The sequence below is a fragment of the Vicugna pacos genome, chromosome 26 (assembly GCF_048564905.1).
Source record: "Vicugna pacos chromosome 26, VicPac4, whole genome shotgun sequence".
Classification (NCBI taxonomy): Eukaryota; Metazoa; Chordata; class Mammalia; order Artiodactyla; family Camelidae; genus Vicugna; species Vicugna pacos.
This window is the reverse complement of record NC_133012.1, coordinates 5,932,650-5,959,997: the sequence shown is the minus strand read 5'-3', so window position 1 is coordinate 5,959,997 and position 27,348 is coordinate 5,932,650. Positions and strand designations below refer to the sequence as shown.

Sequence of the window (27,348 nt, the reverse complement as noted above, 5' to 3'; positions counted from 1 at the left end):
CTTGATTGTGGTGGTGGTTTCATAGGGGTATGCAGCTATCAAATTCATCAAATTGTACATCTGAAATATGTGTAGTTTGCTACACAGAAATTATACCACAAGTAATTTGTTTAAAAAAATGTAGGTGTTGTCCAAGGTTCGATCCTCAGAACACTGCCCTTTGAAAACAATGCTATACCAGTGTTTTTCAAATTGCTGAGGTCATCAAACCAATTTAGCGTCTCACTACTAGCATTAAAAATAATAATTATAATACAAAGTGCAGATTGTTTCATGAATTTTTAATTTCAGTTGTCAATAATGTGTATACTGGGCCCCGTAGCAAAATGTATTTATGTGAGTTGTTGTCAAGATATTTGAAAGATGTTTTTCTAGATTAGTTGTCTTCAAAATTTTTATTTGCATGAGTTTATCATTATAAGTGATTTAATACCTGCCATAATCCGTTCAAAAAAAATAAATTTTCTTTAATAGTTGGAAATTTTACATCATCTCCTTTCCATTCTTCTTCCTTCATAAGATAAAACATACATATATATATATACACACACGACATGTAGATAATATATGTGAATATCTTTTTTTACTAGAAAGTCTATAATACTTCTCTGAAATAAAAATATGTATAAAGTTGAAATTAAATTTTTATAAACTTCCTGTGACCACAAGGCTTTAGTGTTAAAATATTTCTTTTGTCAATTATCAGTATACAACTGATCAAATAAACATAGTATACATTTTGATTATTAAACATAAAAATTAAAATTTTATTAGGGATGCAACTTTTAATGAGACTGAGAATTATTATTTTCAGTTAATCCACATGTCCATGAATATCACTATTGCTAGAATGAGACAGGTTCTGCATCAATCCTATTCCTATTTTTTGTTTATAGATCTAAGAGCTGACAATCTTTGTTTACATAAACAAGCAGATTCCCGTGTAACACTTACTGAATCAGTTGAACTCAGTTCTTTCAACTACTTAAAAGATCTATGTCAAATCACATGGTGGATCTACCATCAATTTTCAATTAACTTTAGATTAACAGAAGAGTCACAAAAATAGTTTAGAGATTCCCCCATATACCTTTTTTTGTTTGTTTTTTGGGGGGCAGATAATCCCCCATATTATCTTTAACCCAGCTTCCCCTACTGTTAACATCTTAGGGCATGGTACACAGATCAAAACTAAGAAATTAACATTGCTGTAATACTATTCATTTAACTATAGACTTTCTTCAGATTTCATCAGTTTTCCCACTCATGTCCTTTTCTGTTCCAGGATCCAATTCAAGATCCCACATTGCTTTTAGTCCTATGTCTCCTTGGTCTTTTCTTATCTGTGATTTTCTCAGTCTTTCTTCGTTTTTCATGATAGTCATAGTTTTGAGGTGTATTGGTCAGGTACTTTCGATAATTTTGGCTAATTTCTCTTGATTGGGTCACCAGACATTTAAAAAAAATAATTGATAAGCTGGTAACTCAATTAGGTCCTCCTTCAATTTCGTTAAAAACAAATAATTACGAAAATCAAAATATCTACATATTTCCAGTTGCTCTTGTGTCTGGTGTCCCAGAGGTCTGTACACCCTGGGACAATAATATATCATAGTAAGACTGGATTCAGCCCTGGAGAGAGGTATGCCTTTCTTTTATGAAATGGATGAAAGATGTATCCTTAGGCAACTTTTTAGAAATTAGGATGTAAACGTTGATTTCCTGAAAACTCTCTCAGCCTTAATACTTACAGGGGTTTGTATTCTATGGCTCCGAATGATTCCGCTCACTCCAAATGATTTCACCTACCTGCATGGTCGCTGATTCCTCAAGTTCTTACCTTTGGTCCGTACCTGTTCCGTTGTCTAAGGCTCAAACTACTCTAAACTCTTAAGTGCTCCTGCACCTGGTTTCCTAATACTCGCGCTTCATTTTCCTCCTCTTAACAATACCAAATGGATGCAGCTTCTGGTACACACACATTGCTTCCTACTTCTTGAGCCTGGAGGCTCCATCCACGTCCCACCCCCGGCGCTCACCTGTGTAGTTGGGGCTCTGTATTCAGACTATCTAGGCTCCCATCTCTAGATGCCACTTGGAAACGAGCTCAAGGTGGCAGATCACGAGGGCAATACAACCAACCACTCGTCTCTCTGGAAGATGTTTCCCACGTTTAACCGTGAGGAATGTCAGCAGTGCACATCACAGTCTTCAAAGTTCCCAGGCTGCCAGCGCTCTCAAGGCGCCTCATCTGCGCGGTGATTTCTAGTCTTGGCTACGAAAGTGAGCAGCGTCCACCCTGAAATGAAGTGAGTCCTAGACGAAATTCAACTAGTAATCACACGTCCCCAGCCTTCATCTCGCTGAGTCCTTGGCTAATGAGCTCCGAGGCCCCGCCCACCCCTGCCTGCCCGCCGGACCTTAAAGCAGGCTTGGAGAGCGCCTTCCCTACGCAGGCAGTGGACCCACCAAGAGCCTTTACTATTTGAAGGTTAGAGGGCCAGTCAGAACGTATGCGAGACGGAGCTAGTATTCTCGCGAGAAGTCTGGGAGACGACAGTGATGGCGGCGGCGGGAACCGGTCCCGGGCCAGGAGTGGGTGCAGGACCCGGCCCGACAGCGGCTGCAAATGCAACACCGGCGGAAGAAGGGGAGACGAAGCCGGTAGTAGCGGTAGTAGCCGCTCCGGCCGGAGAGGGGACGTCCGCTGCTCCAGCCGCCGAGCCCGGCTCCGGAGAGGCCGAAAGCGGGTGAGACGTCCTGCAGCCCTAGGAGGACACGGAGAGGGAGGCCCGCCCCCTCTTGGAATCCCGGGAGCCCTGCTGCCCGCCCCTTCCGAACCTCGGCCCTGGGGCCAACGGCTCGCCCTGCCCCCTCGGAGACTTAGTCCCGCCCGCCGCTTGGCCCATCCCCTCCGCAGTGTATCTCAGACTACCCTCCTTTCTGCACCTTTCTCGCCAAGTTTCTCATCCTACCTCCTGGCTTTTATCCCGGCGCGGGGCTGGTAGGTCACTCTTCTAGCTGGAACCCTTCAAAAATCCCAGAGAGGAAACCACTTTGCATTTCCAGTCTGGAGGAGGTAATGATCCCTCTGAAAACAGAGAAGAGCTGCATCTCTACCAAGCTACCCCAGGACCAGTTCTGTCCCGTGTAGACCGGCCTATAAGGGCCTGTTAGTTTTCCTTTACCCCGTGGGCCTGTGTCTGCCTTGGCCACATTCTTCCTAACCCTGGGCATCCAGTCTGAGAACAAGCTTGGCTGAAAAAGCTGTAGGAGTGTGAGGTTCAGCTGTACTTTGAGCATCATCTGTTCAGGTTTGTTTCTCCTGAAAATTCTTTTTTTTTTTTTTTGGTGGGGGGTAATTAGGCTTATTTATTTACTTTTAGAGGAGGTACTGGGAATTCAAACCCAGGACCTCGTGCATGATACGCATGCACTCTACCACTTGAACATACCCTCCCCCCTTGAAAATTCTTACTTGAGTCCTTTCCTTATCTCCTAGCGATGCGAACTCGGTTGATGTAAGTGGTGGCTTGGAGACAGAATCCTCTAATGGGAAAGATACATTAGTAAGTATTTCTTTTTGGATGTTTGTAAAGCAGAATGGAGTTTTCAAATGAATCAGAAATACAGTCAGGTCAATTAACTTGATTCTCTCATGGCTCTGCGGACACAGGAAGGTGCTGGGGATACCTCAGAGGTGATGGATACTCAGGCGGGCTCCGTGGATGAAGAGAATGGCCGACAGCTGGGAGAGGTGGAGCTGCAGTGTGGGATATGTACTAAGTGGTTCACAGCGGACGCCTTCGGCATAGATACCTCGTGAGTATTTTTTGTAGCCTTTGTAAGATCGCCTTGTAAAATACTAGATCTCAACGTGTTCAGTGGTTGAATGGTTTGTGGACAAATGTAAGTGCATAGTATTTCCTGTGTCTCCTCGTTCCTGTTTAGGAGTAGTAGGATTTGGATCAGGAATTGTTTGAACACAGGAGCGTGTTTTCTGCCTACTGAAGGCACAGTCCTAATAGGTACAGTGATAGGCATTATCCCTGTTTTTCCACTTAGGATCTAGATGAGAGACAAAAGCATGCAAATACAAAGCGTGATGTAAACAAATTTGGGACAATATCATTTAAACCTTGTATTTCATGTTACAGATTTTGGGGAAAGGGTTGATGTCTATGGTACACAAAGCCTGATGTCAAAAATTTGAGGTGGCCTGTGCCTCTTCGTGCCTGAGCCATCCTTTTTTCCTTTTGGTTTCTAACCCACTCCCTTTAGGTGTCCTGAATTGTTTGTAAAACCAATTTCCAATCATTTACCTCTTCTAGTGAATTAAAGTCATTTTATGAATGATTGTGAATGAGAGGCTCCTTTCCTCATTCTAGGGATTTGGTCAACAGCTAGCAAGAATGACTCGCTGTCTGTGGAAACAGCTGTACTGCTGGCTCTCTGTGCTGCTCTTTATGGTCCATATTATATGAATAAATCTAGATAAGACTATCTCAAAATAGGGCTGCATTATTCTGAAATTTATCCTCCTTGGGTGGGTTTGTGAAGAAATTCCTTCCTTTATAATTTGTTGTTTGCAGTCTAGTTAAAAAGTTAAAGAAATGCTAATAGCCTAATTAACATGTTACTGGTGACTAAGGATTGAATGTTTAAAAAAGAAAGAAAAACACTGAAGGATCAGGAAGAAAGAATTGTGACCTTGGTAGAAAGACCTATAGGGAAAATGTGCATGCTAAGCAAGGCTGGTCAGGTAGAAAAGACCTACAGTTGGGCCACTTTGGCCAGGGAGAATTTGTTTGGATAAAGAGAGCCTAGGAAAGAAAATTTACCAGAGACAGAACTTGGAGCAACCCAGGGAAGGATCAAACCATGGTTCAAAGTTTTGGTCGAGACCAGTTTGTACCTGAATCTGAGAAGTTACACCTAAAGCCCAGCAGGTGGGACAGATGATCTTTTGCAGCTGATGGAGGCAGTGCATGAGCCAGCAAGGTATGAGAAGGGCTGCTCTAAACACCTGACTGTGTTTGAGTTCCAGAATTAACTGCATACCCACCTGTCTCTAGTATGAGACTTTGCCTTCTGTAAGTGAGCTTATCTCAGTGGGCTATCTCAGGGGTTCTAGAGAGAGATAAAGGTAAGAGAACTTCATCTTAACATTCATAAGGATGCTTCTTCGTTCCTTGAGTGGTGGCAGTAGACACACACTTGGGAACCTTCTCTTTAAGGATACCTTAAACTAGTTACAGCAGAGTCCAAGATAAACCTGCCTTTATTTTGATGTCTTCTCTTCCAACTTAAACCGGTCTTTTATTTTTCTGTTACTGTCTCTTTTTTGAGACTAAGATCTCTTTCTCAGTCATCCAGGGCAGTCACCACACTCTGTCCTACCCACCCCTATGGAATCAGCCACCATGCTTAACCAATTTTTTTTCTTCTGTACACTTGCCTGACCTTTCTGTTTTTATTATTTCACTCTAGTAAGGCCATTTTTTTTTTAAACCTTCTTCTGGAACTGCTACTTCCAGAAGTTTGCTTCTTCCAAACATGCCCATTTCCTGATCTCTTCCTCCCTTCAGACCCATCCTGTCGCTAAACTTAACCATTTTCACCTTGTTGCTTCCCCTCATCAAGTTCCTCCTACCCACAGAGAAAATGCACCTCACCTGGCATGTAAGGCTTCCTTGAACTTCTTGTCTTTCAAGCCATATATATATATTTTTAACCGTATCCCTGATAGGTCTCCTCTCCTGGACACGTTTGTTTACACCAGTTTCCCCCTTTGCCTCCTCATTTGTGCTTTGTCATCTGTACACAAAATAATTCACCTGTAGAAAGAAAACCGACTCATCTTTCCAAGTCCAATTCATAACTTGCGTCCTCAGAATTCTCCCTAACTCTTAAATCTGAAGTTACTGCTTGGGTCCTTTAAACACTTGTAGACCAATTATTCTCTGCCTATAGGATTTATTTGGTAGTAGGGCAAGTAATGTTTTGTGATTCCTGTATTGTCTTCTTGAATAAGTATTTGTGTTTTATTTTTTATTGAGGGGACAGATAATTAGGTTTATTCATTTATTTTTAGAGGAGATACTGGGAATTGAACAGAGGACCTTGTGCCTGCTAAGCATGTGTTCTACCACTTGAGCTGTACCCTCCCCACAAGTATTTGTGTTTTAAAATTTACCTTTTTGTATGTCTGTCTGCCCTTTCTAACAATGTTAGTGACACTTTAAAATAAAGATACTTACATATAACTTATGTACAAATGTTTAGATATAAAGATATTTAAAGAGATTGGTTTATCTTCTTCCACAGCTGGCCTGGCATACTCTTTTTAGGTGCCCAAAAACTATGATAAACTAGCCCGAGCCAAGTTCTAGTCAGAACCTTCCAGTGCTGAATTATCCACTGTGGTGGATAATGTCTTAGTAAATTTTTGTAACAGAAAATCCAGGCATTTGTGAAAATATGAGCCCTGTTTTGGTTCTGGTGACCTTTTCAAGTTTTAAGGGTATATTGATCCCATCATTGTCTACCTGTCACTGAGGGAGAGGATGCCTGTTGGTGTACTTCTCAGAAACGTGTGTTAGGAAGTTCACTAACTTGCACAATTTGGCTGTTCCGCAGGTCCTGTCTGCCTTTCATGACCAACTACAGTTTCCACTGCAATGTGTGCCATCACAGTGGGAACACCTACTTCCTCCGGAAGCAAGCAAGTAAGGACAAACTCTGGAGCCCTGCAGATTTCCCTCTGGTTCTCTGGGAAGGAAGAGGGGCTTGGGCTTAGCCCAGTGAGGAAACCTTTGCCTGGTAGCTGGCGGGAGTTCCCGTGGGGCTTAGCGCTGAGTTAATTGGTGCTGTCCATTTCAGATCAGATGATAACTGTACTCTTTTCTGCTATCGTTGTTAATCTGCGGACCATTGAGCTGAACATTCTTCTGGTAATAGGAGTATACTACTCTGGGTGACTTTTTCTTCCTTTTTGTTTTTGATAGACTTGAAGGAAATGTGCCTTAGCGCGTTGGCCAACCTGACGTGGCAGTCCCGAACACAGGACGAACATCCAAAAACCATGTTCTCCAAAGATAAGGTAGAGGTAGCATTATTGTCATTGCGATTATGCAAAAGAATTAGAAGGCACTTCTAAATACAGGGGACCCTTGAACAACAGGGGTTTGAACTGCGCTGGTCCACTTATGATATGTGGATTTCTTTTTCACTAAATACGTATTACAATATTACACAGTCTGAGGTTGGTTGAATCCTTGGGTGTGAAACCATGTATACAGAGGGCCAACTGTAAAGCTGTATGAGGATTTTTGACTGTGGATGGACAGTTGGTGCCCCTAACCCCAGGGTTGTTCAACGGTCAACTATACACTCTTGAACAATAAGTTTCTAAACCTCTCAGTTTTTATTAATCTATGACTGTAGACTCAATGGTTACTTTGTTCTCATTCCATGTTATTTACTAACTTGCTGGTGTGTGCACATTATGTCACTTGGCTTAACTATTAGTGGATGGATCCTTAAATAGTTTTGATTGGCTTTATAAACGCAAACAACTGTCCCATAATTAATAACCAGATCTTGCGGGAGAGGGTATAGCTCAGTGGTAGAGCGCATGCTTAGTATGCACGAGGTCCTGGGTTCAATCCCCAGTACCTCCATTGAAAAAACCAAATAATAAACCTAATAAATAAACCTAAATAAAAAACCAAATAAATAAACCTAATTACCTCCCCCTTGGGAAAAAATTTTTTTTTTTTAAATCGGCTCTTGAGGTGAACCTTCTTAGCTTAGTTTGAGCTGTATTTATAGATGCTTATCAGAGTTTGTCAGGGGAAAAGGTCAATTTATGCATGCCTTTTATTAAAAAGAATTATCCTTTACTGTTAAACTGAAAAACCACATGACTAAAGTCAGGACTCAGAATTAGATGATTAGTCCATCCATGAGTCTTTTCTACTGTGATTCATGGTAAAAATACGACAGTTAAGTAAATTTCAGAATGATGAAGCTTACAGTGACCCAGTATACATGGATCTCTGCCCACTCTCATTTAAAACTGAAATAAAAGTTTCACCCACTGGGCTTACCCTCTGATCTTTTCCTTCTGCACTCTGATATTTTCCGTTCTAGTCACTGCTAGTTTTGACCTGCAAAATTGATTTTATAACCTACTAATTGACTGCAACCTACAGTTTGAAAGACACTGATATAGGGTGTTTAGTGAGACCAGTATTTCAGTATCAGATTCTGTATCTTTTTTACTAAACAGAGAGGTTAGGACTTAACCCTATAAGCCAGAGGAGTCAACAGAGGGTCCCCTTCCCCCACCCCAACTTTTTTCCTCCATTGAATGGAATGCATTTAAATAGAGGTGTGCCATGATTAGATTTTGTTTTTCCCCCTTAAGTCTTTTTTCCCAAATTATTATTTTGGATTTTTCAAATACACAGAAAAATTCAAATACTACAACGAAAATCTGCCTATTTTTTCCCTAGATTTGCCAGTTGTTAATATTGTGCTGTGCTTGTTTTATCTCTTCATATCTGTATTTTCTCCCTAAATTTATATGAGACTAAATCGCAGATACTATAATACATTACCCAGTATTCTCTCATAACCACAATACAGTGGTCATACTCAAAAAATTTAATGTTGATGCAATACAACTATCTTAACATACACAGTTTATATTTTTATGTATATGGTGTATATTTTCACAGTATTTTTATTACCTTAATAATATCCCTCCATCCAGCATTCAATCAAGGATCACACATTAAATTTAGTTGTAATGTCTTATCTCTAGAACAGTTCCTTAATTTATTTTACTTCGTTTTTTTGGTCTGCTGTGACATTTGGAATTTTGAAGAGCCCAGATAATTTGCCAGGATGTTTCTCAATTTGCATTTATCCAGTGGTTTCCTTATGATTAGATTCAGGTTACCTGTTTTTGGGAAGGCTGTTATGTAGGTAGTATGAGTTTTTCTCTGTTTCACATCAGGAGGCATAAAATAGTGCTTTGTTTTATTATTAGTGATCCTAAATTTGACTATTTAGGTAAAGAGTTTATTAGTGATCCTAAATTAGACTACTTGATTTCTCCATTGTAAAGAGGCCCTTATTCTTTGTAATTATTAAATAATTCATGGGGTGATACATCGAGTTTGTGTGAATGTCTTGTTCTCTTAACCCTTTTAAGCAGTGGTTGTAGCAACCATCTAGCCTGAATCAGTTAGTGAAGTGGTTGCTGTAAAACAGAATACATTTACTGGTTAAACTTCTTCAATAAAGAAGATTCCATTTAAAAAAAATTTTTTTAAATCATTGTGGATTTGCAGATTTTTATAGTCCACTGTGAGATTTCTGGATTACTGCTCGGATGAGACCAGTGTAGCCCCATCCAGGCAGATACCTACACTTTTTGGTGGGTCCCTATCAGTTTTTGAACTCTTCCTTTTTTCCTGGAACAGCAAGATATTCCAGTCTTCCCTTGTGCTTTTCCTGATTCGACCCTCGTTCCTTTTAGTAAAAATTTGGTTTTCATGGAACTAACTGGTTGAAAACGTTAGTGATGGACTAACTCTGCTGGAGTGTGGAAGATGGTCTAGGGTAGGGGAACTATAGTGCCAGAAGACCAAGCTCAGACCAAGTTTCAGTCATGTAAGCAGGAACTGACTGAGGACCACAGTCATAGCAGTGGGGATGGAAAGGATGCCTGACTGGTAGGAAATTTCTGAAATTTTAAAATTCATTTGGTGACTATTTGGATATGGAGGTTGTACGAGAGAACTAGGATGACTCGGTTATGTCAAGCATGTGATTCTGGGTGACAGGTGACTGAGTATTAAGAGCAAGAACAGAAATTTGCAGAGATTTGTGGGGTGAGATACAGAGTTCAGTGTTAGTCACAAAAAGTCCGAGGTGCCTGCGGGATGCCCACATGGAGATGTCTCAAGCAGGGAGGAACAGGAAGGAGCTCAGGAGATAGAGCGCGGGGGAGTCATCTTCCAGATGGCAACCGAGAAAATAGGGTGGATTGTTTCCCTCCTGCTGGATCATAAGCCCTGCGGCTAAGATCTGTATATACTTACTTGAAATTCCCCACAACCTATATGCTTGCATGCAATTTTGTATTCAGTTATTAAAAAACTAAACATGGATTTGTCTTTTGATTCCGATGAAGTCTTTGAAAGTGCTGCAGGTTTTTGTGTGTGTGAGCTTAATTTTGAAAGCAACTATAAAGGTCTTAATATTTTGTTTTAAAAATTAGGATATCATACCATTTATTGATAAATACTGGGAGTGCATGACAACCAGACAGAGACCTGGAAAAATGACTTGGCCAAACAACATTGTTAAAACGATGGTGAGTACACTAAAACTGACGAGACTCGACATTTAGAATATCCATGTTCTTTTGTAAGAATTTTTTTTTTGATTTTACTGAAAGAATATGATGACTAAGAAGATGGAAACAACTTAGCATTAAATCTTGAAGAGTAATTGTAAACTTTAATAGTTTTCACACAGCATCAGTAAGTTGCACATAAAGACGTGGTAGTTTTACACACGACACTGAAACCTTTGTCCAGTGCACTTTTGCAAGTATGATTTTATATTGAAATTGGAGACAGTTTTCTTTGATTTAAAAAAAGCCAATAGCACTGTTCTAAACACTGTTCTTAGAATTAGAGCACCTGGGGGGAGGTCAGCGCCAGCTGTTGACGGTACTTATCTCTGTGATGTGGAGGGAGGGATGAGGGTTAGGAAGGATGGTGGCTCTCGTTTTCTCTGTTTGAATTTTTTTAATGTCATATATTAATTTTGAATAATTTTTTAGTTTCTCTATTTGAATTCTTTGGTTGTGTATTAATTTTCTAATCAGAGGGAAAAACTTTATATATGTGTATATATATATATTTTTGGAGATTACACCTAGGAATTGGAGTCAGTGGTTGATCATCTGTTCAGTACTTCTTTTAAGTATAAAATTTCCAGTCATACTAAAATATTAAAATACTATTTCCTTTTAGAGTAAAGAAAGAGATGTGTTCTTAGTAAAGGAACATCCTGATCCCGGAAGTAAGGACCCAGAGGAAGATTACCCCAAATTTGGCCTCCTAGATCAGGTACAGCAATATGCTTCATATTCCCCTTTTGATTTTTAAGCCACGGGGACAGAGAATCAGGCTCTGATTACATTTGTGTATTTGCCACTTACAACATACTGCCATTCATGCCCGTAGCCTGGTGGGCTCCAAATAAGTGGTTCTCACTACTTGTGGAAAGAAAAGGACCCTCACCGTAAATGGGGGAAACCATTGTTTTGGGTCTGGCTCTTCCCTAAAGTGTTAGGACTTGATACATATCAGTTTTATCTTTCTTGACTTCAGTTTCCTCACTTGTAACCCAAATACGCCATTCCAAGTTATTTCTAATTTTCTTTCCATCTCAAATTTTGCTCTAAAAACATTTAATGTGAAGAAAAATGTGTCTTGAAGAATTTGTGTTGTGTGTCCAGCATAGCATGAGGAAAAAGATTTCCAGTCTTGGTTCAATGACAAGGGTCACATTTAGCATCTCAGGAGGTCAAGTCTTTTAGCTCTGCCTTTTAGCTCTGCCTGTTTGCTTTGCCAGCAGTGAAAATTCAGGTTTCTGTCTGTCTTCTTGTAAAATGAGAAGTTCTGGCCACACTGGGCCTGGACTCCCACAGGGAGCGCTGAGTCAGCGGGGCTTAGGCACTGTGGTCCGGTCTGGTCCACCATTGCCCTTCCACCACCCTCACCCTGGTTGGCTACCATTCGTCCTCGTTCTGAAACCACTTAGCTCCTTACCCTTGGCTGCCTCACACGTGTTACTTGCTCATGCCTGAAGCATCTAAATTTGGGACCCCTACAGTTTCAGACTCTAGGATTGTCATTGTTTTAGTATTTCTCCTGTTTTTTTGGAGCATTGCTAGGTTGGTTTGATGATATAGCCTCCCTTTATAATTGAACATTTTTCCCCCCAGGATCTTAGTAACATTGGTCCTGCTTATGACAACCAAAAACAAAGCAGTGCCGTGTCTACCAGTGGGAATCTAAATGGTAAGCATGTAAATGTCTTCTTGATGAAATATTTGTAAGCTGTTGAATCCACATGTGCCTAGAATTGGGTTGACTCTTAACCGGTATTTCCTAAGATGCTTTAAAGTCCAAATCTCAATTTTTAGGAGCTAGCCAAGGATTTGACAGATGGTAGTAGAGGCGGACTTTTTGTCACTTGACACCACACTTTGGTCTTAAGTGAAACAGATTTAGCGTAAAAGGTACAATCCTAAGGTCAGATTTACTGTGTTTATGTTAGACTCCCCATCTGTATCCTCATAACTAACACTCAGTTTAGATAGATTTGCTCTCCATTCTTTTTCCTTAATTCAGTTGTTATTTAACAAACTTCCTATGCCCATCTTCTAATTTTTCTTGCCCTGAGTCTTTCAGCTTATTCACATGACAGCATTTCTGTGTTGACCACCCACTGTAGCACGTCTTTCTGCCTAACCTGTCCAGCGGCAGGAATGTCCTTTGTTACTAATGGTAGTCTAACAAGAGTGGGGAGAGCGGAGCGGTAGCTAGCTACACGTCTGACACGTGGTGTCATTAACTTGTCTTTTGGAGTGGTAGCACCTTAAATATGTAATCATTTCCACTGTTATTAATATTCTAAGATGGGTTGGAGATAACTAAATGTATTGTTCATCTTTTTACCCTATTTCCCCCTTTTAATTGTTAAAATTTGACAAATACATGGTGCCACTTCTGTTCTTACAGGTGGAGCCTCTTTTGGAGGTGAATTCCTCCTCTGTCTTCTTTCAGCCTCTCAGACTTAAGTATTTTGTGGTTTGGAAAATGCTTTTTGCTGAGTTGTGGTAGAAGCTAAAACTAAGTTAAAATTTTAAAGCATTGTGACAGTGGTGGCCATAGCACTTACTATGAAACAGTAGTTCCGGTTTAATGTTAGTAATTAAAAGCTTGTACGTTGTCATATTCTGCCTGACACGGCCAGCAGTCCCCTCAGCATTGCTTGTTTTGTTCGAGATGGACCTAAAACTTCTTTCTTGAAATAATTGAAATGCAAATACCGATAAAAACTTAAATAGTTTTTTGACTAAGGTAACTCAAACTAGAAACATTGATGTTGCAACAGGTTTGCAACAGTTTAACATTAAATCTTTCATGAGGAGTACTAATGACACCCAGTGTGTTCATAGAAGAAAGTTCTGCATCAGTCTGGTCCTGTCTAAGCAGAATATGACCTGCCCTCAACGTCTTCATCCTCTTTATTGCAGCAGAACTGCTGGTAGTTTTCAAGCTTGTCTCGAATTAAGATGCAGTTGTTTACATAAAGGTGTTTTCCTACAGTTCAGGTTTTCTGGAAGATGGAAAAACAAACTAATTGAGAGGAAAGACAGAACTGGACAAAAATTTCAAAGTACTTAATTCAGAAATACACAAGGTAGTATTCCTTGTGACCTTATATAGCTCAATACGTATATATATATTTTTTGTATACAATTTGTAAATTCTCTATTGATATTTTCTCTTCATTCCACAAGCCAGGTCAGTCTAACCTGAATTTGATGCATTGGCACAATCTTAATAATTGTAAAAATTGCCTACTAAATTGGAAGCCGCCTTTCCTACTCGTGTTATGGACGACCACAGTGGGTGCCTACCTAGCAGCACTGGAGAGAAACACCTTTTTAGTTCTTCTGTTTTTGTTTTCCATGCTTAGTGTACTTTTGTCTTGTTGGATATTCGAGTTAAGTGCTTTAGCCCATGTCGTGCCTTTATTATGTTTATGGAATATACTGTGTGTAGTTCAAGCGAGCAAACATTTACTCATAGTGAGGGTATTCTCTCTTTATGGATGTTTGTATTGATTTGGGTGGAAAAAATAAACTCGATCCACGCAGTAGTGCAATAGCTTTTAGCGGTGGGTGTTTGGAATCTGAATGAGTGAAAATGCATTTGTGTCACAGCTAGAAAGTGTCCTAGAAAGTTGCAGTTCAATGAGAAAGGAAGGCTGGAAAGGCAGCGCAGGTGTCGTTAGTGCCAGGTCCATTTGACTTACTGCCCTAACCCAGTGTCCTGGGCTGTGAGCCACTCAGCAGACTCAGTCCGAACCGGGGTGAAATCCAGGATGCTTTCGGGACGGCAGTCCTGTAGTGTTACACAAATGCACGCTGCGAGTGTTAGTCCCTGTGGAATGTCAGTGTCAGTCGCAGTTCATGGAAAGTGATCTGCCTTCTCTTCACAGGGGGAATTGCAGCAGGAAGCAGCGGAAAAGGAAGAGGAGCTAAGCGCAAACAGCAGGATGGAGGGACCACGGGGACCACCAAGAAGGCCCGGAGGTAGGCAGAACCCCCCCCCCCCCCCCCCGCCACCGTTAGAGTGTTCTCTGTGGCTGGCCAAGGGGGAGAGCTCGGGTGTCTGAGGGTACTAGCCTTTTTATTATTCTCCAGTCCTAAGCCCTTTGAGGATAGAATAACCCCAGGCTAGGTATCTTGTTTTAGGAACTTGTTTGCTACTTAAAACGGCCCTGGGGGAGCACCCTGTAGTGGTTTACCTGGGAGCACAGTTTGGTTAAGGCATCTTGAGAAAGGATAGGTTTGCCGGAGGGAGTGAAACCGGTACGGAGTGTTGGCTCCGTCACTGAGCTTCCTGTCTCTTCCCTCTGGGGACTCTCCCTTCACCTAGTTCAGTACTGAGGTCATGAAGTCCAGGTCATTTCTTTCTCAGACTGGCGACAGGGAGGAAGGTTCTGTTCATTAGTTTATCATAATAAATACGCTAAAGGAAACTGCCTTGGTTTCTCTTCTCCTTTCTCCCCTCTGATGGACTGGTTCACTTCCATAGAAATCTGTACAGATAAATAATTTTCATGTCCCTGTTTTGCCTGCAGAGAGCAGGGTGAGCTATTTGAATACAATGAGAAGCATTTGAAGTTGCCTATATTCCAGCTGAAACCTAATCGGTCAGAGGCCTTTCTTACAGAATTGAAGGCACTTGAGCTAGAGGGGGTTTTAGTTTCTTGATTTTATTTTTTCCTTTCTGCAGTGACCCTTTGTTTTCTGCTCAGCGCCTTCCCCCTCACGGCTATCCCTTGGAGCACCCGTTTAACAAAGATGGCTATCGGTATATTCTAGCTGAGCCCGATCCCCATGCTCCTGACCCCGAGAAGCTCGAACTGGACTGCTGGGCGGGAAAACCGATCCCCGGAGACCTCTACAGAGCCTGCTTGTATGAACGGGTCTTGTTAGCCCTGCATGATCGAGGTGGGCAACCTATTTATGTTCAGGAGGGACCCAGAGTTACTTACAACTGTTGTTGTTAGCCCTGTCCAGCCTGAGTCAGTCTGTTACCCCTCCCTCACCCCCATCTCTACCTGGACTCAGCCAGATTGTGTAGGAAATAATGTCCTTCTTTGTCTCTTCTTACAACCTCTAGCTATTTATATATAGTATAACTTTTTTTTTAAAACTTTCTATTTTGAATGAATTTTAAACTTACAGTCAAGTTGCAAAAATAATACTTTTGTTGGGGGGGAGGAGAGGTAATTAGGTTTATTTATTTATTTACTTTTTTTTTAGAGGCGATATTGGGGATTGAACCCAGGACCTTGTGCATGCTAAGCATGCGCTCTACCACTTTGAGCTATACCCTCCCCACTAAGTTGCAGAAATAATAGAATTTCCATATATCCTTCATCAAGCTCCTCCTAATGGCAAGATCTTACACAACCATAGAACAATTACCAAAACCAGGAAATTAACATTGGTAAATGCTATTAATGAAACTAAAGGCTTTTTTTAAATTTCACCAGTTTTTCCCCTCATGCCTCTTTTCTAGGATCTCACGTTGCATTCAGTTATTTCTCCTTCGCCTCTTGCAGTATTATTCAGTTATTTTGTTGAATATTCCTCTGAGGGTCTGTTTAACTTTTTCGCACGCTTAGACTGATTTTGCACATATTTTGGGAGAACCCTGCAGACAGGAGTCCTTCCCTTTGCGTCATCTCATGGGGCGGGTGATGTCAGTGTGTTTCGTTGGTTGTGTTGACATGATCCCTTGGTGAAGGTGGGTTCTGCTGGCTCTCTGCCGTCTTTCCCTCTGCTGTTAGTAAACATCTTAGGGAAAGATACTTTGAGGCTGTGCAAGTATCCTGTTTGTCTGTAAAGTTTTGCCCACTAACTTCCTTTCTCCGTGTATTATTAATTATTTGTCAGTGTGGACTTAGGTATTTAATTTTGTAGAGGACATTTTATTTTGTTGCTCAAATTATTCCAGCTTTGACCATTAGGAGCTTCTTTAGGTTGGTTTTTGTGTTTTCTTTTTTGTTGTTGTTGTTGTTTTTAAATTTTCTTTAATTGAAGTATAGTTGACTTAGAATATTAGTTTCAGGTGTACAACATAGTGATTCGGTATTTTTATAGTTAGTACAAAATAATGGTTCTATTTCCTGGTGCTGTATAATAAATATATCCTTATAGTTTATATCATGCATCTGTATGTAGTTTGTACCTCTTTATCAACCTCCTTCTCTTTTGCCCCTCCCTCTCTCCCGACTGGTGACCACTAGTCTGTTCTCTGTATCTGTGTCTCTTTCTGTTTTGTTATATACATTCATTTGATTTTTTTTTTTTTTTTTTTTTTTTTTTTTTTTTTTTTTTTAGAATCCACATGTAAGTAATAACAGAGTATGTGTCTCCCTGACTGACGTTTTACTAAGCAGAATGCCCTCCAGGTCCATCTGCATTGTTGCAAATGGAATCTTTTGTCCTTTTGATAAGCCCTATCTCTTTTTTTCCCTTAACTTTCTGTTGTCACAAGATGTTTTTGGCTCATCTCATATTTTCCAGTCTCCGTTCCAAGCATCAGCTACTTCTCCAAGGAGCCCTGGTTCCTTTGGAGAATGGTGTTTAGAAGTGAAGATATAAGTGTTTGTTTGGTATGCTCACTGTTACGGGGTGTCACTTCTAGGCGCCTCCCTCAGTGGACCGAGGTGGGAGATGTATGTACATGGTTAACTGGCACATTCACACAGGCCTATACTGGGTTTACACTGATGCCTCGAATTTTAATTAAATACCATAGAGTTGTTCCAGCCTTCCACCTTTCCGTATTTGTAACTTCCTTCTCCAGCAGTGAGAAAGAAACCTGACTCTTAATTATCTACGGTATATTTTCTTGTTTGTTCATTTCTAACAGATTCAATAATACACATTTTTTTAATACACATTTTGTTTAAAGATGTACAAGGCACATTCTGTTTAATCCAAAGCTTGAGGTAGTTTGAGAGTTGCTAAGCACTGTAGGAAACATGCACTAACTGGATCCCGGCATGTGTGTGCCGCTCCTTCTGTCCTAGGCTTGCGGGGTCCCAGCAGGACACTTGGTTTGGTTCCTGTCTTCCCCACCTCCATCGGTGTGGCTCTGTTTCATCATGTTTTCCGTTTGTAGTCCGGCGGGTTCATTTGTTAGTGTTCATGCCGTTTGGGGTTCTCTGACGTCTTGGGGGTGTATCTGTGTGTCAGGAGTGTCTTTGAAGGGCATGTGCAGCATCACTGGGGTTCTGAGAGTTACTGTTGTTCAAAAAGGTTTACGCAGAGTGTTGTCCTTCCTCATCCCTGCTACCCCGTTCTCGTTTCCTCTTTTTTTCCCACCACTTTCCTTTCCCACTCACCCCTTACATGTAACCAGTCTCTTTAGTTTCTAGTTTATCCTTGCTGTGTCTCTTCCTGCACAAGTGAGCAGATACATGTGTATTTCCTTTTATCTCCTTTTTTCATACCTGACGGGCAGCCCACTGCAGATTATCTTGCATTGTGCTTCGTACAGTTACTCCATGCTGGTTCAGAGATCGTCCTCATTTTCTTCTTTTTTTTTTAGCTTCATGATGCACCGTTTTGTGAACATACAGCCACTCTGTATATGGGCATTTAGAGCGTTTCTAGGATTTTGTATTCACAAAGGCAGTGAATGACTGTAGGCATATATGTGTTTTTGTATTGTTGGTGGTATATTTTCAAGGTAGAACTCTAGAAGTGGGATTGCTGGACCAGAAACATGAGCAAGGATATGTGTGTGACTCAAACAGGAGGAAGCACCAGGTAAACCTACTCGAGGGACATCCTGCAGACTGAGTGACCAGCACCCTTTAAAATGTCACGGTTGTGAAAGACCTGAGGAGACATGGCAGGTAGATGAAACGGGGATCTTGGATTAGATCCTGGAACAGACAAAGGATATTATTTGGGTAATTGGCTTAACTTGAAGGTGACCTGTAGACTAGCTGGGTTTTTGTATGTGTGTGTGTGTATGTTTTTATTGAAGTGTAGTCAGTTTACAATGTTGTGTCAATTTCTGGTGTACAGTATAATGCTTCAGTCATATATAAACATACATATATTCATTTTCATGTTCTTTTTCACCATAAATTACTATGAGATATTGAATATAGTTCCCTGCATTATACAGCATGAACTTGTTTATCTATTCTATATATATGTATCAGTTAGTATCTTCAAGTCTCTAACTCCCAATTTATCCCCTCTCACCCCCGGCCCCTGGTAATCACAAGATCTCTATGTCTGAGAGTCTGTTTCTATTTTGCAAATAAGCTCGTTTGTCTTTTTTTTAGATCCCACATATAAGTGATGTCATATGGTATTTTTCTTTCCCTTTCTGGCCAGATTAGTTTTATAGTATTGTGTCAATGTTAATTTTCTGGTTTTGATAACTGTATTATGGTCATAAATGGTGTTAATATTTGGGGAAGCTCGTGAAAGACATGAGAACTCTGTACTATTTTTGAAAGTCTGAAATTGTTTCGGATATAAAGTTAAGTCTTCTAAAGGATGGGTGAATTCACATTAGGATCCAAACCTTTACAATCAGTTAGTTATATTTTAGGGAATCAATAGAATAATTAATTTTAACCTTCCATCTTAAATAATCACATTTAATAAAAACTGTTTACCTGATGGCATTCTTCCTTTTTTTCCCCTCTGTCCTTCTCCGTTTATATCTTATGTTGAGACTTTTCAACTCCTGAGTGAATATTTCAAATTCCTCACCTGATATACCAACTTTTTATTTAGTTTTAGTGGCAGGCAGGAGACTCCTCTTTCTGTGGCAGTTGTCTTCGAGTATTCAGAGAAGTTTCAAGCCTTTGTTTTAATCCCCATCACTGCAGCTCCCCAGTTAAAGATCTCTGATGACCGGCTGACTGTGGTTGGAGAGAAGGGCTACTCTATGGTTCGGGCTTCTCACGGGGTTCGGAAAGGTGCCTGGTACTTTGAAATCACTGTGGATGAGATGCCACCGGACACTGCTGCCAGGCTGGGTTGGTCCCAGCCACTAGGTGAGCTGGGGCTATAATAATGGATGGTGGGGAGAGAGGTATAAACCAGCTGGCTAAGCTTCACAACTTCTGAGGTTACTGGATTGTGGGCATAAAATTCAATTCCTGAATTGAATTTTGTGGTTTGTAATTCCTGGGAATATTTTTATAATTCTTTGCTTGTGAGAAATTGTTAGCACTTTTACAAAATTGGCAAAAACAAACCAAAGAAAGAGTAGGATCTTTTCCTTTAGCAAACCAGAGGTGACTTGCATCCTGACTGCCTGTATATGTTTTTATTGGGACAGGTAACCTTCAAGCTCCCTTAGGCTATGATAAATTTAGCTATTCTTGGCGGAGCAAAAAGGGAACCAAGTTCCACCAGTCCATCGGCAAACATTACTCATCTGGCTATGGGCAGGGAGACGTCTTGGGATTTTATATCAATCTGCCTGAAGACACAGAGACAGCCAAGTCACTGCCTGATACCTACAAAGATAAGGTGAGTCTGTCCTCCCCAGAGATGACTGGGTTTGAAGACCTGTGGCAGCCAGTGCCTGCAGCTATGTGTTCTCTTGTGAGGCTGATTCATCTTTCACAGCTTTCCCCAACATTTCTTTATGAAAATTTTGAGACATAACAGAGTTGAAAGAAGTTAAAAGTCGGTGTCCAAATACCCATCACCTAGATTCTGCCATTAACATTACCCGTTCATTCCTCCACCCGCCCACCCACTCATCCATCCTATCTTTGTTAATGCACTTAGGAGAATGCTGCAGCTGTCAGTACAGCCCTCCCCACCCTACTCCCCACAAGTGCTTCAGGATCCGTATCATTAAATAGAGTTAAACTTTTGTTTATTTTTTTCTTTTGATATAAAATTTACATAAAACAATGTACAAATTTTACATAAAATGAAACATACACATTTTAAGTGTACGCTCACTTGAGTTTGGCGTTTGACCCAAACCCCTGTGGAGACGTAGAATCTTACACCACAGGAAGTTCGCTCACACTCTTCCCAGTCATTCCCAGCTCCCACCCTCAGTGAGGCAGCCACTGGTTTGAATTTCTTTCCCCCATCATAATTCTATTCCATTAGTCTTGCTTGTTCTTGAACTCGTATGAATGGAACCATGCAGTGTGCAGTCTTTTGTTCGTGGTTTTTATTGTTCAGCATAACGCTTTTGAGATTCTTCCATGTTCTTACACGAATCTGTAGTTTGTTCTTTTATACTGCAGGGTAGTTTCCATTGTATGTCACCACAGTGTGCTTATCCATTTTCCTATTGATGGACACTTGGGCCATTTCAAGTTTGGGGTTATTATAAAGTTGCTATGAATAGTCTTGTACAGATCTTTTTGTCAACATGCTTTTTTTTTTTAAGGTGATTGAGACTATTTTTTTGACCTTTATGGAGGGGAGTTACTCATTTATTTTATTTATTTTAACTTTTGGAGGAGGTACTGGGGATCAAACCCAGGACTTGTGCTTGATAAGCATATGCTCTACCACTTGAGTTATACCCCGCCTCAGCCGCCCCTGTTTTCATTTATTTTTAGTCATTGCCTAGAAGTGGAATTGCTGGGTCAGTGTACATTTAGTTTTACAGGAAATTGGCAGACTCTCCATTCGCACTAACAGTGTATGACAATTTTGGTTGTTCCATGTCCTTGCCAGCATTTGTTGTCTGTCAGCTTAATTTTAGCCATTTTGGTGGGCGTGCAGTAGTGTCTCGTTTGGTTTAAATTAGCATTCTTTGATGACTAATGATATTGAGCAGTTTTTCGTATGGTTATTGGCTATTCATCAGTCTTTTGTGAAGTTTCTATTCAGATATTGTGCCTTTTTAAAAACTTGGGTTGTTATTTTTAATGAGTTGTTGTTCTTCATATATTCTGGATTATAGACCTTTGTTGGAATTGACTTTTTAAAAAATATTTTTCTCCTACGCTTGTGACTTGCCTATTCATTCTCTTGATGGTGTCTTCTGATGAACTGAAGATTTTAATTTTTATGAAATCTAGCTCGGATTTTTCTGTTTGGTTTTCTGTTTGTTTTTGTTTGGGGGAGGAGGTAAGTAGGTTTACTTATTTTAATGGAGGTACAGGGGGTTGAACCCAGGACCTCGTGCATGCTAAGCACACACTCTACCATTGAGCTATACCCCCTTCTCAGATTTCTCTTTTACAAGTCTGTTGCTTTCTGTGAATTAATCTCTGCCTGCCTCCAAGTCATGAAGATACTCTTCCATGTCTTCTTGGGAAACATGGTTTTTAGCTTTTACATTTTAAGTTTTTGATCCACCTTGAATTAACTTTTGTGTATGATGTGGAATAGGGGTCAAGGTTAATTTTTTTTCTGTGTGGTTACTCATTTACTCTAGCACCATTTTGTGAAAATCAAATAACTGTAAGTGTTCTGGTCCTGGGCGCTCTGTTCAATTGACATATTTGTTGACGCTTACGCCAGCACCACACTGCCCTGACGATTGTAGCTTTAGGGTAAGTCATTAAGTCAGGTAGGGTCTGTTCTCCGAGCTTGTTCTGGTAATCAGCAGTCAGACCACGATGTATTATTGGTGGTATCAGTGTTGACTGCCATCACCCCTCCTGCCACCGAGAACCTTAAACCACATGAATTCCTGGTTGTACCATACACAGAGGTCTGCAGTTACCTTGAGGATACTGTATGAGTGTAAAATTATTTATTTTTACTTATAATAATTTGTTTTTAATTTAAATGAGCAACTAATATGTCCATAAAACAATGCTATGGATCTGTTCAAAAGCGACCTCTAAACTGATACAAAATGACCTTGGTATATATTGTTGAATGAAAAAGGCAAGATGCAAAACAGAATATATAGTATGTTATCATTTCTATGCCCTTTTTTGCTTTTTTTTTTGTGTTTTTGCCTGGTGTGGTCTTAATTAGTTTTTTTTTTTTTTTTTTTTGACAATATTAACATAGGCCTAGACTTTGTAGAAAGATAATAGGACACTGGAACTGCAGTTGCTTTTGGCTACAGGAAACTGAGTATTGAGGGACATGGTGAGAGGGGAGAGATTCTCTTCAATTCTATGTTCTTGTATAGCGTTTGAGCTTTTTCTCACCATACTTAATATACGTATGTGCAAGGAAATTCAAACATTTTTTTTTAAATGCCGTGTATTTATCTGAGAGTGAATAGTTACTTAGACTGTTGGGAACCAATAAGAAAGGAGTGACCCCAAGACCACCTGTGGGGGAAACTGGTACGAAACTAGGAGGGAAATGCCCTCAAAATCTTAGTAAGGGCCTTTTGTGAAAATGTGTAACAAACCTGTGCCATCTGTTAATTTTTAAGAAGCACATAGTTCACAGTCTAACAAAGCTGACTCTGCAAAGATTTTTAACTTCTGTTCAGAACATAAGGACTCAGGACTCAGTGCTATTTGTGTGAATCTGGCTTTTTTAAAAATTTCATGATGATGTAGCTAATGCTTTAATGTTCCTTTTCTTTCATTCTCTCTTGGTTTTCAAGGCTTTGATAAAGTTCAAGAGTTATTTGTATTTTGAGGAAAAAGACTTTGTGGATAAAGCAGAGAAGAGCCTAAAGCAGACTCCCCATAGCGAGGTGAGTCACGGGCAGCAAAATGTCAGAATTAGAAGACTCTGAAGACAGAAGACCCCTTATTATAGAAGAGAGGACAGTGAGGCCCACGACGGGCGAAGGGGTATCCACTGACACAGCACAGAGCCAGTGCGCTCTCCTGCCTGTTGTGTTTGGCCCTTTCTGGGGTGCCTGCTGCTGCCAGGGGAGGGGTGACCTGGGTTCTTAGAGAAAAGGATATAAAACAGCGGTCAAATAAGAATGTCTGTGAGCAGGTGAGGAAGCAAGTCCAAGATGCTTATTCCTTATCAGAGGAGAAGTCAAGTCAAAGGGAGGAACCCTGGAGGAGAGGCTTGGCCTCGCTGGGTGACCCCGGGGTGGCAGGAGCTTGAAGTCTCCTTCAGTGTCTTCAAGAACTTTCCCTCTGTCCTTTCTCCTTGGTGGTTGGGAACATGTCTGCCCAAGGTCACAGCACAATAAAGAAGGGCTGGTACCTCTGCCCTGGCCATTGGGGCCACAAGCAGACAGAGGCAGGGAGGAAGGCAGCTCTGAGCTGGAAACATTTTTTTCCATAAGAAAACTGTGAAGCCACCTGCGACAGTAATAGAAGTGGATGTGGGAGAAGTAAACCAGGGTTCCATTTGTTTCTAGGGAAAAAATAGTAGAGGGAAACAGTTAATCGCTCTAAGGATGATACAGCCAGAAAATACAGCCAGGCAGAAGATAGCGCTTGCTGGGAGAAGAGGCAGAGAAAGTTCCTTCAGAAAAAGTAGGCTTTTCTGAAGTCCATTTGTAGGGTGAAGGGAGAATGTTCAGGATGGTTTCAAGAGAGAAAGGGCAAAGAAATGAGAATTCAGAGACTTTGACAGGAGATCCTACAAGATTTTCAAAGTAGAAACGCAGAAGTAAGACCCTGAGGCCAGGGAAGGGGGACAGATAGATAAATAAGCTCAAAAGAGTCTAGTTCCAAGGGATCAGTGGAAACGGCCAATTACTTTTTTTTTTCCCCCAGTCTTTTTTGGGGGGTGGGGTGGAGATTAGGTTCACTTATTTATTTATTTTTAGAGGAGGTAGCGGAGATTGAACCCAGGACCTTGTGCATGCTAGGCATGCATGCTACCAGTTAAGCTATATCCTCCCCGGACCAATTACTTTTTATAAATGCAATCTAATGAATAATAGAAGGTAGAACCGTTTGGTATCAGTAGCAGAGGAATTCAGAAATTCCTGAGGACCAACTGGAATAGAGTACGTAGACAGACTGAAAAATCCGAGGTATTACATGAATGTCAGGCATGCCTGTTACACAAGCTGTGTGCTGTTCTTCGAATTCTTTAGCAGTCCTGTCACCAGACTGGTGATAAAGGATTCTCCAGCTTCATTCTTTTTTAATTTAAATTCTGAAGTAGAACTGTGGTTTTTGTTTCAGATAATTTTTTATAAAAATGGTGTCAATCAAGGTGTGGCTTACAAAGATATTTTTGAGGGGGTTTACTTTCCGGCCATCTCGCTCTACAAGAGCTGCACGGTACGTATTATCATCTGTTCATCCCATGAGCAGGACTTGACAGAGAGAGGTGAATGGTTGCAGTGAAAGAGCCATTGATCAGCTTTTAGAAAGAAATCTGAAAAGCCTAGGAGTGAGATGAGAATGTGTTCCTGCTTTTACTGTTTGTTCCCAAAACACATGGGTGCTTCACCAAGAATTTGCTTGGATAAATAAAGATCATGGAATGATTGTAACACATACTTTTCCTTTGGAGATTACTGTGGTAAATGTTACTGTTCAGTGTAAAGGATGTAAAGTATATACGGACACAAAGCAATTTGATGTTACATGCCATGCTAACCGACCATTAATAACTTACTTATATTGATTTTCTTTTTTTAAAAATACGATCCAGCATGAAGAGGAATATTATTAGAGCCTCTTAGTTTAAAGAAAAAACTTAATTTGAAAAGGCAGTGCCTGGAAACCTCCATGTCCTTTCATGCTGTCAGTAGCTGCCACTGAAGTGATACAAAGAAATCCTTAGGTTAGAAACAGAAATCAACACAGGTCTGTTTTATTTACCTGATACCGGGTGGATATAGGGTATTGCCCACTTTTGGCAATATTAATATATATCGTTTGTTCCAGTTATACCCTGAAGATCACAGCTCCATTTAGAGAGGAAAATTTCCCTTGTCACATTTTAAGTTTTTCACTATCTTCTTCTGTTCCTTCGTGTCTGCCTGGATTGAATTTATCCTAGGTCTCCATTAACTTTGGACCGTGCTTCAAGTACCCACCAAAGGATCTCACTTACCGCCCCGTGAGTAACATTGACCATGTCTGCACGCCACCACCCCTCCCCCTCCAAGTCTCTGTTGCTTCTTGCTGCACTTACTCATCTCACCTCGTTTCTCCGTTCCCTGTTCCCCCCGCAGATGAGTGACATGGGCTGGGGCGCCGTGGTCGAGCACACTCTGGCTGATGTCTTATATCACGTGGAAACGGAAGTGGACGGGAGGCGGAGTCCCCCGTGGGAACCCTGACCACGTCCTTTTTTCTTGGCAGACACGGACTTTCTGGGGAATACTACGAGGGGGGTTTGGTTTTGTTTTTTTAACTGTCGCAAACATTTTCCCGAAGCTACCGCGGAACAGGCTCTGCGGTAGCAAATGAATGGCGGGGCCGGGTGTGACGCCTGCCCTTCGACACGCTCTCCCGTCTATGACCGAAGGCTCTTACTTTGTGTGCCATATCCCAGCAGCTGCTGACCCCAGGGCCCCAGGAGCTCCCCGTGAAACCGGGGCTGTGCCATGTACCCCACCAGCCGAGCCCTGTTACCTTCCTGTGCTTTGTAAGGAGTGGGTAGTCTCATCCAAGTAGCCAGCTCATCCGGAGACGTTTCTTCCGGTGGGCCTTGCCTCTGTCCCACCTGGTTCCCGAGGAAGCAAGAACAGCTGAAATCAGTGGCTGTACATTCCAGACCCATCTAAAAGCTCTTTCGTGTGGGTGTGTTTTTATTATTAATATTGGGATACGCTTTTGCACACTGGGCTCCCCGAAACTGCTAGGTCTGTAGGACTGTAATTGTGAAAGGCACTCGCTTGCAGCTTTAACAATTAGAAACTCCTCCCAAATAAAACTTGTCTTCCGGTGTGTGTGGCACTTTGCTTCCCTTTCAGGTTGGGGTCCACGTGGTGACCGCGTCGGAAAGGTGGGCATTCTGAGGAAGGGGCGCCAGTGTTGGAGGAAAGAGACAGGTTTCTGTGTCAACCCCTCACCCATTGCTTCATTCTCTCCAGACTCTCAGCCACCCCCTCCATCCCGGGAAAGCTGGACTCAGGACCGTGAACAGGGGTTTAAAAGGGTTAATGGTCCCCTCCAGCTCCTTCCGATGAGCCTGCGTGTTGGTCAGTACAGGTTCTCTTCCTGCCATGTTTATCTTTCTTTGTAGTCGCTGACGATTATAGGGCAGTTTTCAGAAGACTAAAAACTGGAATGTAAGAATGGGCCTTCCCCTGGGGTCCCTCAGTGTTTCCCTGGCCCCCTCTGTTGGGTACTGTTTTTTTGTTTGGGGGAAGAAGGTATTTAGTTTCGTTTATTTGCTAATTTATTTAATGAAGTTACTGGGGGTTGAACCCAGTATGCTAAGCACCAGCTCTACCACTGAGCTGTACCCTCCCCTCAACAAATGGATCTTTTTTGTTGTTTGTTTTGGGGTGGGGGTAGGTAATTAGGTTTTAATTAATTTTTTAATGGAGGTGCTGGGGATTGAACCCAGGACCTTGTATGTGCTAAGCATGTGCTCTGCCACTGAGCTATGCCTTCCCCTCCCTGGCCCCCTTGAATCCATCAGTCGCAGTGCCGTCCTCCCAGGATTGCTCCAGACTTCGAGTATAGCAGGTGATGGGAGAGTGGCTCACCACCAGGTAGGGAATATATTGCCATGAATCACCACATATGATTCCTGTTTAATAAATCTCCCAAATTTCAAGTGACTATTGGTATCTTAACACAAAAGCTTTGACTGATGTATTTGTCTCTTAGTGAATCACCCAGGCTCTTTGTTTTGGCTGTCCCAACTCTTAATAGGAAATCCACAGAATCAGTCTGATCGCAGGCTGAGGTCTGTTTATTCGTGGCTGTTCTTAAAGAGCAGACTTGGTCATAAAGCTTCTGGATCATCAGAGTTTGAAGAACTTGAGTAAATGAGGGTGGTGTTATTTAGAGGAAACCGGGGGTAAATTCTTTGTAATGTACATTACCACATATATAAGTTGTACACTCACTCCATTTAAGTAAGATTAGGATTTTGTACATTCTGCTTTCATAAATCAGAGATTCCAGAAGTAA

The 27,348-nt window shown here is 41.2% G+C and overlaps 1 protein-coding gene and 1 non-coding gene across 5 annotated transcripts; both read left to right on the top strand.

Moving 5' to 3' along the window:
• The first annotated feature begins 2,539 nt into the window (after positions 1-2,539).
• Positions 2,540-26,151, top strand: ASH2L (ASH2 like, histone lysine methyltransferase complex subunit). 4 transcript variants are annotated; one of them, XM_006201130.4, is made up of 16 exons: positions 2,540-2,750; positions 3,503-3,569; positions 3,677-3,822; positions 6,640-6,728; positions 7,008-7,102; positions 10,295-10,390; positions 11,058-11,153; positions 12,035-12,110; positions 14,323-14,416; positions 15,123-15,340; positions 19,261-19,428; positions 19,716-19,909; positions 22,935-23,027; positions 24,433-24,531; positions 25,259-25,318; positions 25,434-26,151. In XM_006201130.4, exons 1-16 carry the CDS (start codon positions 2,563-2,565, stop codon positions 25,539-25,541), a joined length of 1,887 nt encoding a protein of 628 aa, XP_006201192.1. In that variant the 5' UTR covers positions 2,540-2,562; the 3' UTR covers positions 25,542-26,151. The 4 variants fall into 4 exon arrangements, with proteins under 4 accessions (XP_006201192.1, XP_015092218.1, XP_072806365.1 ...); XM_015236732.3 differs by having other exon boundaries at positions 2,544-2,750; positions 3,671-3,822; XM_072950264.1 differs by lacking the exon at positions 2,540-2,750 and adding an exon at positions 2,852-3,314 and having other exon boundaries at positions 3,671-3,822.
• TRNAT-AGU (transfer RNA threonine (anticodon AGU)) lies at positions 7,608-7,682 on the top strand. The gene has a single exon. It is a non-coding gene; the product is annotated as a tRNA-Thr (tRNA).
• Positions 26,152-27,348: the final 1,197 nt, after the last annotated feature.